A 14693-nucleotide genomic window follows, 5' to 3' on the forward strand; every position below is an offset into this window, starting at 1 on the left:
AATGGAGAGCTCCGAGCACAGCATGTTGAAAAGTTCAAGAATAGTTTGAGGCTATTCAGAAAATACACTTTGGGGAATTCAATAAAAGAAGTTACTTTTCACCTAACCAACCTACAAAATTAATGTCCTCTTAAAGTATTGATTCTGATATTTCTTAATTTTCTATTGAGGCTGAAATATAGGCAGTATATATCGCTACAAAGCGAGTTATCATCCAAAAATTGGACAAAAAGGTGATCAAGTCAGGTTCAAATCAAGGGCTGCTGCAAAATCCACCCTATTCCCCGCACCTAGTACACTTCAATACCTGACTTTTCTGAAAAAATTTCGAGAGTTGTTTAGCTCCTCACCACGAGTATTAAATTAATTGATTAGAGCATAACTGTAGCAAATGCATTGAAATTCGGGGAGGGTAGAAAAAATTAAAAAATCTCTTTCAAACCACAAAATTGTGTCGTTCTTATTCTAAAACAACAATCAATTACTATTTCTAATACTATCGATTGTGATTACTAATGATTCATCCTATATAAAATGAAATATATGTTTATATGTGAAATTTCTCGCGGATAAATCAATTTTAGGAAATATTTTCATGTCAAGAACTTGTAAACTAAAAAACGTAGAATTCACTATCATCTTAGTTCTTCATTTGAATAAATATGCCTCACCACAAGTCTTAAAAAAACTTATAAAAAGAGAAGTACTTGCCTTTGAAAGTTGATGAGGATACAAATATTCTGTTTAAGATATATTAAACGAAGTCATTGAAACAAACAATATTTATCTTTCTTAATTAGCGCACTTAATTAGCGTATTCCACATGACAAAAAACTGATTATGAAAATTAAAACAAACAATAATTCTTTATTTAAAGTAATTATTTCACAATCGTTACTACTGAAGTCGTTTCCCTGCATTTATAATTATAATTAATAACCTTTGAGTTGGTATTTTGCATTTATTGATGATTCATTGAAATAATTATGTTTATTTCATTTGATATTGATCGTTCAAGTTATAAGATATCCTTTAATACATTTTTTGTTTTGACTTTTTGAGTGATTTCGATACAAGTTTCCTTTTGTACCAAATTTTACTCATATTCTTTCAGTCAAAATTTGTCTTTTTTTATCTTCTTCTTCATCTTCTTCTTCTTATTTTAAGACTATGTCTTGTGTTTTCAAAGAGGCAGCCTAAGTTGTGACTCCGAGGACCAGCTCTGATACCAGCGCTTTGGTGGCCTTCCAGGCGGTCTACTTGTATTGGGTCTGTCTTCCTTTGCGATTTTCGTCAGTCGATCGTCGTCCATTCTATTGACATGATCTCTCCATGCTCTTCTTCTAGTTAGTGTCTTTTTTATTATGATTTATATTGCTTCAATAAATATTTCTTCATTTTGATAAGCTACTCAATTCCCGTTGTCTCCATTTTTACTCATCTACCATTATTTTTCTTGATGTTTCTCGTAGTACCTCCTAAATCAGTCTTCTGTTTAAACAAAGGGTCACTGTGTATACTTCAATATTCCACGAAACTAGAAGAGTTAGGCATCGCTGCATTTTAAATATCGTCACTGCTATCACAAATTAGATAAGGGAACAATTGATACACCGTCGAAATATGGATTTGTTAAGAATGCATGCTGTGATCTGATGTTTTCAAAGTCGGTGTAAATAAACAGCAGAACTGCTGAAACACGCATTTGATAATGAAAGTAGGTAATCGAGGTTCGTTTGTAATTCCTTTTCCTCATTTATTTATTATTAGACATATTTGAAGCAGTAATTACGGGAGTGGTCCAGGTGCACTTCCAGGGATCCACGGGAAGCTCTACAACAGGAATGTACTTGAATTTACATGGTTAGATCTGATTTTTTTACTAGTCGGTAATATGGTGTGAATGTATCAACTAAATTGCCCATTTGCGTTCCTTCCCACATTATCTAAAAAGATTATCATTTCTGTTTAAAAATAAAATGATAGGTGATTCATTAACAACAAACGACAGCTTGTAAGGGTTGGTTGATACGACGATGTCTTTTTGCAAACCGATAGAATGTGAAGTGCTCCAAGGCTCAGTACTAGGCCCTATATTGCTTCTTCTGTTTATAAGCGACATCGCCTATCTATCTAGACATCAGTGGTAAAACATGTCTATTTGCAGACGACACTAGCTTCTCTTAGAGCAACTCTGATCTTACGGCACTTCATAGGACCATATCTAGTGATATAATCACTTTTAAATCATGGTACAATTCTAATCTTCTCTGACACCGCCATTGACGTGAAATTCTCATGGCTTGTTATGGACAATTGCTTAAAATGGGAGTTACATATTGCCGTGTTACCTAAAAAATTAAGTTCATCCTGTTTTGCGCTGAGATCAGTTTCAAAAGAACTGAGCTTATCCACCTCCTTAATAGTTTACCCTTCTGGGGTACGTGTGGTGCCACTCAATTTGAGCGAATCTTCAAAATACAAAAGAGAGCTATTAGATTTTTACTCTGACTCTACAGCATGGCTCTATCCAGGAATTTCTGACTCTTCCTTCCTTATTTATCTTTGAATCCGTTTGCCTAATTCGTAAGCACGCTTCTCTAATTACAGGAAGGTCGTTGCACGGCTATCCATTTAGAAATGCAGAGCACGACCTTTACCTACCTACTCCACGTTCAGAATTAGTTAAGGGCTCAATAGTTTACAATGCAATCAGATGCACAATCACTTGCCAATTGAAATCAAATCGATATCATCTTTTCCCGCATTCAGCAATAATTTGAGAGCATATTTACTGGAACTTACCTTCTATTCTGTAAATGACTTCTATTCTAATAATAATATTTAGCTTCGGGCAAGCTGCGTACTGGTTTAATTTTTACTATGGACTTTTAATATACGAATTATTACCTATAATTTTGTTACTTATTATGGGTTTCTTCTATATATTGAAATTTTAGTTTATTTAGTTATTTTTATGTTTGCTTCGAGTTTTTACAAGCGTTTGTCTACAAATTGTAACAATTTTTTGACAATAGAGTATTTCTCTGTAAAACTAGTAATAAGTATTTTGAAAGTGGTTTACGGGGAAAAAAGTTTTGCAGCTTCTAATTTAGAGAGTAAGACATATGATTGAAGAAGAACGAGAATGCTTGGGAAAATTTGTTACTCTTTAAGTGTCATATATGTTTAAAAATTCTAAAATAAGAGCACTGGAAACGTTAGAAATGTTGAATAATGGTAAATATAGAATTTTTATTAAAATTTTTACTAAAATAGTAACAGTTAATCAAACATACATACCTACAATTACGAAAAAGTAAAACTCTACTAGTGAAAGTAATTGATACTGAAGAATAATGTACGGTGGCAACAAACTGATGTAATAAATCCCACACTTCACAACGGTTTGATATGAATATCTGTGATTTCTGATTATTCTATAACCAAAATAAATATTTACTTGAAAACTTAAGTTATAAAGGTGATAATTTTGAACATGAATGAAAATCATTCTGAAAAATCACCTATATTATTTTTGTTTATAGAATTTCTTCTTTATTGGTGTTTTGATGTTCTATTCCTATGTCTATCTTTAGTTTCTTATTATCTGTGTTTACTATTACGTAATCCATTACGATTGTTTTTTCTCTAATCTGGTGTATATAGAATGTACTAATTTTACGACAAATTTCGATATATGTGTTATTTTGGAAAGCGTCAATTTTGTCTATGAATGGAATAGTAAGGAGGTTGTTTTGTTTCAGGACCTCATTCTTGGGTATCCAATTTTCCGGATGCTGCTGGTGAACGGCAAAGTCCAATTGACATCTCACCTGTTAATGTAATGAAAATAACTAGCGATGAAAGATTACAATGGAAATACAAACCGGAATCTTCGACTAAATTACAAAATACTGGATCTGCATGGAAAGTGACAGTAAAAGGAAATGGGTCAAGTAAGATTTATTTTTAATTTGATTTAGGAGTATTGCCAATTTTATTTATGCCTGTTATTTGACCGACACACTTATCTATGGCATCTTTCGAAAATATTTTTCACGGTGTGTTGATAAAGTAATGTAATTAATTAATATTTCGATTTCTCTTTCACGAAACAAATGTATTTTTTGAACAGGGCACCCTTTATGAATTGCGAATACTCTATCAAAAAAATAAACTTGCTCTTTTTGTAGTTAGTATATTTATAAACAAAAATACTTTATAGAGTAGGTTATTTATTCTCTTATTTAGTTAATATTTGAGTTTTAATCTGAAAGGTTCTGAATGGTCTTACAGGCTGCAGCAAAATTCCTGACAAGTTTTGTTACATTTGTGAAGAACTTTTGGTGAAATCACAACCCAAACCACCTTTTGATAATGTGAAAAAGGCTTATCTCATGAATTTTGGTGTTGTAATTTAAGACCAAGACAAACAATGGGCTCCCCATAAGTGTCAGATGTAGCGTGTCATTGGTTTAACAAAGAAGAGAAGTAATACGCCTTTTGCAGTTCAAATGATATGATGGGAACCCACTAACCATTTTGATGATGTCAATTTTATATGACATATACATAACAATATTCCAAAAAAGAAAAGTGTTGGATTGGATAACCAAATTTGCAATCTTTCATCAGACCTTTTCCTTACAATGGACACTTACCAGTACCAATGGCGCCTTTGTATTATCAATGTATTGTTTTATGGGAAGAATTGAGATAATAACGGGCAGGAAGCTCCTAGGAACTGTATATTAACTCCACGTTCTTCTCTTTGATTGTTTAAAAATAATTAAATGATTTGGTACGTGATCTAAGTGACTATTTCAGGAAGTTGACAGATCATAATTTTTAGTAAAAGAAATGCTACTTTTTGTACATTTCACAATATGGACGATTTATTATGTGATTTTTTTCATAACGATGACTTGAAGCAGAAAATCGATGTGAAATTTCAAATTTCCATCTATGCCAGTTGCAAATTCAATGACAATGAAAGAAACCTACAAAATTATGTTTTTTTTTTGCTAAAAGTGGCAGGAATGCGGTGATTTTAAAGTTATCGCAATTTCAGTAAGACTAAGTGGGTTTACGATCGCTGTTTTATTTGTTTGTAAAAGCGTCGTATATTGCATGAATACTACGTGGGTCAAATTAGGCCGGAAAGGTCCTATTTCCAACCAGGATCTCAAAATATTAAATACGTCCCTCTTTTAGATTCAAAAATTTCATTTTACCTCCACTTCACATTGAACAAGGACTGATGAATAACTTCGTGGAGGCTATGTATAAAAAAAGTTAAGAAGACACAAGTCTTTCTCTAATTAAGTGGCGCCAAGTTGAAGGAGGGCGATATTGATTGTATAGATTTATAGAAACGCTTACCATGTCGCTTGAAACTCATTAGTCAGTTTCGCGAGGGGATTTTTGGGCAAGAATAAAAGCAAACTAGAAACATTCAGCTAATGAACTTTTGAATTTAGATAGCTGCCCAATATAATTGAAACTCCGTATTCTTCATTTCCATTTAGCATATTTTTATGAAAATTTGAGGTGTCAGTAACAATCAGGGTGAAAGATTCCATCAAGATATCAGAACAATGGAAATTCGGTACCAAAGGCGATAGGATCCAATCCTTTATGTGTAATTACTGCGTTTTTTTAAGAGAAAAGTTATGACCTACTCATACAAGAAAAAAATTAAAAAAATTAAACAAAGAAATATATTGGATTTATTGAATTTTAGTTTTTCCGAATGATTATTAAATATGACATATCACTATATGATTAAACTAAAACTAAAAAAAATGCACGGACCCTGTATAACTACGCCCTAAGGCGTTTGCTTGCCAGTTTGGGCGTTCGCTACGAGCTTACATCCCCGGTCTTATTTCTTCCAGCAAACCTACAAATTCTTCCGATAATTATCAATTTTAATCCTAATGAAACAATTCTAACGGTGTAAAAATATGGCTTGTATTTAAAAACTCGATTGCATCTGTTTGGTATTTTCAATATATTAATAAAAAAAAACATGAATTATTGTTATTATTCCCACGGTTCCAATAATTTTCAAAACCAAACATTTTTCGAAACCAAAAACAAGTCGCTTACTCGTCTTAGTTCAAAAATAGATTTTGAATTTATTTAGAATCTGTTTTATTGAGAATATAAATCCGGTAAAATGCATTCTGAAATTATGATCATTAATTTCGACCGACTACGCTTTTATAGTCTACAGTGTGGTCAATCAAATATTTTTTTTTAGTTTTGAAAGGTGGACCTCTTCAAGCAGAATACGTTTTGGACCAATTTCATTGTCACTGGGGTGAAACAAATGAGAAGGGATCTGAACATACTATCAACGGTGAACATTTTGCAGCTGAAGTAAGTTTGTGAGAAGGTTTTAGAAATTACTTTTTTCCCCATGAAAAAAGACCCTGCGAGACCACGACCATGCACGCTGCATGGTCGTGGCACGTGCTAGCGGGAAGGTGAATATTTTTTAATCCTCCCTAGTAAATATTTACACCATATTCTTCGGCCATACTTTTACAACATTCTAAAGTATTGCTTGCTGCAGCAACAATTCTTCTTTCATTTCTTGGTTACCTTTCTTTTTAAGGCAGTCTATTCAATACTGAAAGGGATTTCTCAAATTATTTGACAAAACTTCTCGTGTTTGATCTGGTCTTGAACGATTCTCCTTACCTCACACTTTCTTCGTGAACTCAAAAAGAAGTCAACTGATATTCATGAAAGTTGGCATATATATGTAATTTGGTCCAACTTAAATGTTAGGATAGTTCTTATTTAAATTAATGGTCTCAATAATTAATAATTAGTAATGAACTGATCATCAACGTTGTACCTCATAGATGTCGCCACACTTTAATGTGATATATTTTCTTAGACAACACACTATACATCCTTTTTAATCACTCAGCCACAGCTACGCGTGGCTGGGCCTGCTAGTAGTTTATATAGTTTAGCTATACCTCTTCCTTTTTGTTAAAATCTAAACGTATTAAAAACATTATATAACAAGTTGCAGAAATCAAAAAATTCAGTTTCTGACTTAATATAACATATAGATTGTACTACAAATATGTATAATAAGAAAATAATTGATTACTTTCCTGAATATGACAATGTATCTTCATTTTGTTTGAGTGTTTTTGTATTTATTTGTATGGTAAATCAAAAAAACTATTTAGGTGCCTTCTTAATTTACTTATTCACATTACAGTTATACTTAGTTATTATATTTACCTGTGACTGAAGTTGTTTTTATTTTCATTATTAAATATTAGTTTTTTACTTATATGACTCAACTAAATGCAAAATTTCATTATAGTTACATTTGGTTCATTGGAATTCAACGAAATATTCCAGTATTCAAGAAGCGGCCAATGACCCTGATGGCCTTTGTGTACTGGGAGTGTTTTTTAAGGTGAGTACATTTATCGATCAAATTACAGAAAGAGTAATAAGTTACCAGCAAAAAATTACCATTTAAATTAATTTCAGATAAATCGAAAAGTTTACTATTAGCATTATTCCAAATTAGCATACAAGGTGGCTGAAAATCGATGTAAATATGGAGATTAAGATAATAATTAGTTAAACAGAAACTGGAAAATGTGATAATGAAATTTTATATGAAACTATAAGTTTGAGTGGTTACTAAATTCAAATTTGGCCAGCTTCGTCCAAACTTAAACTCATCTGTCTTAACATAATATTTTAATACTACGAGTCGACACAACCATTTTTAACTTCGTTTTCCTCAACCCAACAACAACTCTCAACATATTCTTACAACTTCATCTCATTTGTGGATTTCGGGGTCAACAATGATACTTTGATTTTCTAATCAATACGAGGATTGATTCTTAAGTTTTGATATGATATTTATGATTGAATATGGCTTCACTTTTTTTCCAAAATATTATCCATTAAGATCAATACAACTTTTCTTGCGCTTGAACCAATTGTCGAAGCATTTTTTCCATTCCGATTGAGGTACCTCCAAAACAAGTGATTTAGACGCTTCTTCAGGTGTAGAAAAACGCTAATCTCGCAAAGAATGAATCATTGGGTGCCAAACAAGAACTGTACGGCCATCAATTCGTCTGTTCAAAAACGTTTTTGTTTGAACCGATGTCGCCGCGAATAATGATACCTCTCTTGCGATTGTTTTCCCTGATTTTTTGCGAATAATTCTGGCAAACAAATACTTTTGTACCATTCAGTATTGACCGTTCTACGTTGCTCTAATGTCCAGTTATTACGAAAAAACAAACATGTTTCGTGCGCGAACAACTTTTGTTGGATTTACCTCTTCATGAAAGTCGCGTAGAGTTGATTGTTTAGTTACATGTTTATATGCAAAGATTTATGATTCGTCGCCTATCACGATCTTATAGACGTCGTTCGACACACCGCGATTGAATTTTTTCATCATTTCTTTTCTTTTTGAGTTATTATCAAATTATGCGGCATCCAATGCAAACAAATCTTTTTGATAGTCACATTTTCATGAATTTGTGGAGTGGAACTAATGCACAAGTATGCCTCAATTTCATAGTATGTCGTTTTACGATCTTGATATGTCCACAGCATGTAAGTTTCTGCCCCAACAGTCGATTTCAGACGAGCTTCACGAAATTCATCCTGTAGCAAATCACTACCACGATTGAATACGATAAACCAGCGAAACACGGCGACTCGTGATGGTGCTTCATCACCAAAAGTCGAAAGACAGAAAATCATCGTACGAAAAGCTCGCGACCGCTTGTCCTGAGTACGTTAACCATTAAAAATGTCAAACTTTATGATGGAAATGTCAGATTTGACATATTCACATCAGTGTTGCCATATCTCAAAGCCGGATCTATGTGACATTAAAAATGTAGAATATTGTAAATCAACTACTGCATTCTCTCAGCAAATACCTTTGGATCCGTCCTTAATTATAGGATTTTTCTAATTGTAATATGATTAGTATAAAGAATAGTAAAACTTAGTCAGATGTAAAAGGTGTTTTCATTTATTTTAGTAAATCCAACAATCGATTTCAGCTGTTTTGGTTCACTAAACTCTCAATTGGAGCCTGCTTCCCTTCTTCCATTTTATTTATGTAAATATTTTTTTCACCACAGCAAATTTGGCTAGGTTACAGTATTCCAAAACAGCTCTCAATATCTTGAAAAAAAAAGTTTCATGTTATTATATTTCGTAACTCTAACGATCATTACCAATTATATTCTCCATACGAATTTGATCTTGCCACTAAAAAACGTTCCTATCCATCTATTAGTAGTTTTGAGAACCAATAAAGTTCGTTTCTAATTACAGGTGGGAAAAAAGAACGATGAACTAGAAAAAGTTACAAAATATCTGGAACAAGTACAACATAAAAACGATACTGTTATAATACCAGAAGCTATTGATCCTCAACTTTTTCTTCCTAAAGAAAACGCTTACTACACATACCACGGATCTCTTACTACACCTCCTTGTTCGGAATGTGTCGTTTGGATTGTATTCAAAGAACCTTTGGAAGTCTCCGAAGAACAAGTAAGTGTATCATTCAAAAATTAACTTACTCCACACAAGTAATTTAGAGTGCACGAAAGAGAGAAATTTCCAAAAAAAAAATGAAAACAAACATATAAATAACTAAATAAAGATACAAATTACATAAAATCTAAATATTAAGTATACACAAGAAAACCAAAATGAATAACCTGATAACTTTCTAAAATGTAATTGTGCAAATTTTTATATGTAATATAATATAGTACTTCAAGAAGCGGCAGAATTAGTTCAAGTACAAGTAAAATTATTCAACTATTATACTGAACAATTTCAATTTTTCCTGTATACTATCATTTTTTTAAGCCCATATTTCCATAACGTCTGGCGCTACCTGCAGATTTTTATGCGAACTAAAATGTACACGTAATTATCTGCGGTATATTGATTTCTCTGTTTCTAGTTCTACTACTCTCCAATAGATGATGTTACTACATATATTCACTTACGTTCAAAATATATATTATATTTAATGATATGAATATAATTGAATAATTGTTTCAAGATGTTAAATCTACTTTTTTTACAAGTTAAATCTACTTTTTTTTTATAATCTCGACAATTAGCATATCAATAATAAACAAGTAGTTCTTTAATTTGTTTCTCAGTTTCTGCAAGTGGAGCACGTTTTACGTTTGTCAATATCAAGAATTCAACCGATACATTTCTATTATTTCGCAGTTTCCAACAGAATAGGCTGTCTATTTAAAAGTAATTGAAATTTTTATAGATAGAGTTTATATTAGATATACGAGGTCTGGCTATTAAATAACGAGACTGCGTGTCTAGAGGGCGCCCTAGACGGGTAAGGTAAAAAACGAGTAGTGCGTTGGGTATCTAGATATCTTGTCTACGAACGGGTCTTTTTTCTCGTGCACGAAAACCACGTGTGAAGGAAAACAGAAGCAACGTTTCAATCTCAAATTTCTCATTAAAAAAACTCCGACTGAGCACCATAAATTGTTGCAAGAGGCTTATGTGGACAATTTTCTACCTCGTGTGGGTGTTTTTGAGTGGTGTAAGAGCTTTAGTGAGGGCCGAGAGAGCTCTGAAGATGACTAGCGCTTAGATCGCACTGTGACTGTTTCAACTCCTGAAACAGTGACCAAAATTAACCAAATTTGCGTGCAGATATTCGAATGAGCATCCGGATGTTTGCCTAGGCTTTAAACGTCGATAAAGAAACGGTTAGAAAAATTTTACACGAGAAATTACATTACACATGACAAAAGTCTGTGCGAAATTGGTGACACAAAATCTGACTCCCGACCAAAAACTCTTGCGTCAACGGGTCTGCTCAGATTTCCTTGAGAGGTTAGAAAAAGGTCTGCGTTGAGAGGGAACCAATTTGAGTGTCGATAGAAGCCGTAAAGCAAAAAACGGCAGAGCTCCTAAAGGTCCTCACCAAAGATATCTTCCAGCACTGCTTTGATAAATGGAAAAAACGTCTGGAAAGGTGTGTGGCGATATAGAATCTAGAATAATTTTTATAATAAAAACCTTTTTCTTAACTAATCTCGTTATTTAATAGCCAGACCTCGTAATTGGATAAATACGTAATGAGATTCGTGTAGAGCATGATTCAAAATTATGATTCTCTTTGTACGTTGTTTGGTTTGGTTTAGATGTATTTGCAAATAAAATTTGGCATCAAAATATAGTTATTCAATCAATTGGAAGATTTGATCTGATTCAAAGACAACAAAACACAGTTTAGCATATACGAGGGTTATAAGAAACGTTTCCTACCATCGACTTCGCAAATGAAAGAGAAGATAAACACTGTGTACGGAAATTCTGGATAAACATTATGCTAATACTAATCTAATTAAGTATTGAAACTGCGCCGTCAACCAAACAAAGGTTGTTCATACCTGCGTTATTTTGTTATCTAGTGATTTTATGTACATTTTCAACAGATTAATAGCTATGTAAACTATATTAAATCAGTGCATACTCACCGAAAACTGATTGTTCATAAGAGGAATGAACATATTTCATTTTTCTCTACATCTTAAGTAGTTTTTAGTACAAGAAATCATTTTCTAGATATGATAGAATATCACTAACCTCTTTTATTCTTCATTTTCAGTTACACGCTTTTAGACAAATTAAGAAATTTAATAAGGAAGATGGTAAATGTTGTGTCGAAGAATGCGATGGATATATAAAGAAGAACTTCAGACCTACAGTACCATTGGGTCTAAGACAAGTGAAAGAATACCGCTAAGCAGAAATTGAATGAAAGTATGGCAACAAAAAATATTTCACAAATATTTGAAATATAATAAGAAAAGCAGTATGCTATGCCTACGAGGATGTATATGTATAAGTTTTTTGTTGGTTTTACCATCAAGAAACTACATTATACAACCTTTTTAAAGAACACACCTTTGTGTGTTAGCTGGCGAAGATTATAGATACTTTGTTCTAATTTGGATTGTTATCAATTTTGGATTTCTACGAATCAAACTTTTTAAATTGGATAAAAAAAATAATAAAATTCTAAATTCAAATTATATCCATGTCAAATATATGTGAAATAACTGGTTTGTATTGTAGCACCGTTTTATATTCTAATTTCGACAATAAATATATACAAAGTGGTCACTCGACTAACATTTTAGATTTTTGATTGAACAAGATTCAAGAACAGAAAAACACTTTGATATAGATTTGAATAAATCTGTTGTAGTAACTTTGTATAAGTAGAAATCGAATTTTGCTTATTGTAAGCTATTTATGTAACGATATGTCTAATAGTGCACTTTATGTAATATTGATTTTAATAAACTTAATCAGAGATGCAATAACTATATTTATATATCATAGAATTATATTTGGAATATACAATGTCATTTGTGCTTACTTAAATTAACAAGACTGGTTTTACAAAATTTTAAATTATTTGTCAAATAGATTTGCATTAATGACGTTGTTGCTATTGATATTAGGGTGAATTATGGATATTTCATGATATTATCACCAAAAATTGTTATCCTTCTTGTGAAGATTATATAGAAAATTAATAATAAAAATATGAGATTATTATATGACTTTTAATTTGTTCCGGATTCGCATATCTCCTGTTAAAAAAATGTCAGAGATGCAATAATAATATTTCTATGTAATACAATCTCAAAAATAAAAAAACGGAAAGTCGTACGCTTAAGTTCATAAAAGAAGATACAAGCTGAATTTTGTCAAAATCAATATTTAGTACCCCCTTCCCTGACCCAAATAGCTTCCAATGACTTTTTCATGGATCGAAAAAGTTTCTTTACTCGCCGTTTTTAGGTAGGATTTCGTGGCTAGTGCAGGATTTCTACAACGAACTTTTCTCTTTAATTCATATAATAAATGCTGGATGGGATTTAATTCCGGACTAGGTGCTGGCCAACACTTAGCGGCAAGTTTAACATTCTGTAAATTCTGCCATACAGAACCAAAAATATGTGGACGGGTATTGTCCTGAATTATGATGAATTGACGGAGGGAATGACGTGATCCCCAAAACTTTTCCTATGTATTGGTTCGTCGATCCTCCCGCTCCACGGCCACCATTCAATAAAAACCAATTCAGTTTTGTACTACAATTGAGATTCCTTCCCTATTCATCCAGGAACAACCTCCACAAGCCACTTTTTCTTTTATGCAGCATCACGCAAATATTCCTCAAGGTCTTTTGTAGGATCCTCCTCTTCTATTGCTACCATGCAAACACACTTTGTTTTCGTTTGAGAAGATAATGGAGCCCCCTTGTTCTGTATTCTAATAAATGTGTTCTTTGGTAACTCATAAATATGCTGCTTGGTGGGTTGGGAATAATTTGGGTCAGTATCTAAATTTTTAGGCTGCTTTACTCTTCTTTTTACTGTACAGCCACTCGTCTCATTTCTTTGAGCTCTTGTTGGTAATCTCTTTTCGATGTGCATCTTTTTCTTCCGGAACTGTGTCTTCGAGAGAATGAGGAAGAATTTGGTGAATTAAAGAAAAATTTTGATAGGGGAGTTTGTTGGAGTGCGCCCTGATATATGAATTGCTCCTCTGGAGGGCTAGGGCTGTGGTGGTTGCGAGGGGATGTGTTTACTAATTTTTTTGGAGGAGAATAAGCGATAATTTAGGATTTTTTGCTAGAAGAAAGCGAAAAGAGAGCTTGCAAGTAAAAACGGTTCTTTTCGTTTTGAGGTTTGAGTCTTTGATAAGTTTTATCTACTTTTTTTCATTTTTTGTAACGGGAAACGGCAGAAAACCTGCAACAACGAGGATTGACGAAGTGTGTAGGATTTTATCTGATGGATATGGAAGAATTATCAAGAACGGATGAGAAATACCAGTCTCTTGGTAACGATGGTAAACTATGGAAACAGCAGACTGACTCATGTTCAGCACACTGTCCACTTCTCGCTGACTTTGGCCTTGTTGCAATAGAATTCTTGTTTTTTGTTAACGCAGATGTATATTGGTTTACGCTTGATGGCTAACTGATAGTGGTGGGTCAGATATATAACCTTTTATAAGAGTCAGTTACCCTTAGTTATCACTTTTGTCATCAAAATGATGTTACCAATCTTAACATCAGCTTTTTGTAGTGACTGGTCGAAAACAAAAAGCTCTTATTTCTTGTTAGAATCTTTCAAGCAACGATATATTCCATTTGAACCTGCGCAGAATAGAGAATTAACCAAAATCACAGAGAAAAATGCATCTATATCTGATACGACAGCTGACAAGCTCTCGAGTCTCTTGGAACTAAATATGTCCATTTTGTGAGGGCTCCTTGATGCGAGAATGTCCAAAAAAATTAAATGAAAGAGGAGAAGACCGTTTTCTGAACAGGTATCTAGAAACCACTGGCATGTGAAACACCAAAACTCTCTTTGAAGGGGATCCAAGGTACTGGCATGGCATGGTATACAGCAAAGTACCTCAAGCATCACGCTCAATGTCCGAGTATAAAGGTGAGAAGGAAATTCTAGTGTTCAACCACGCTCTTCTCCGGTGTGCTCGAGGGGAGACCTTAGAAAAAAGTGCGAAATCAAGGAGACATATATATATATATATAGACTTATTCGCTAAGCACTCGAAGTAAA

The 14693-nt window shown here is 33.0% G+C and overlaps 1 protein-coding gene across 2 annotated transcripts in view; it reads left to right on the top strand.

The window, feature by feature from the left end:
- Positions 1 to 12649, top strand: part of LOC130902335 (carbonic anhydrase 2-like) — a 48751-nt gene extending 36102 nt beyond the window's left edge. For both annotated transcript variants that reach the window (XM_057814411.1, XM_057814412.1), the window contains exons 3-7: positions 3768 to 3959; positions 6269 to 6387; positions 7358 to 7453; positions 9361 to 9582; positions 11693 to 12649. In XM_057814411.1, coding sequence (XP_057670394.1) covers positions 3768 to 3959; positions 6269 to 6387; positions 7358 to 7453; positions 9361 to 9582; positions 11693 to 11830 — 767 coding nt within the window. In that variant the 3' untranslated portion in view covers positions 11831 to 12649. The remainder of the gene's footprint in view (positions 1 to 3767; positions 3960 to 6268; positions 6388 to 7357; positions 7454 to 9360; positions 9583 to 11692) is intronic.
- The last annotated feature ends 2044 nt before the right edge of the window (positions 12650 to 14693 follow it).

This window comes from Diorhabda carinulata, chromosome X (genome assembly GCF_026250575.1).
Source record: "Diorhabda carinulata isolate Delta chromosome X, icDioCari1.1, whole genome shotgun sequence".
In the NCBI taxonomy this organism is placed as follows: Eukaryota; Metazoa; Arthropoda; class Insecta; order Coleoptera; family Chrysomelidae; genus Diorhabda; species Diorhabda carinulata.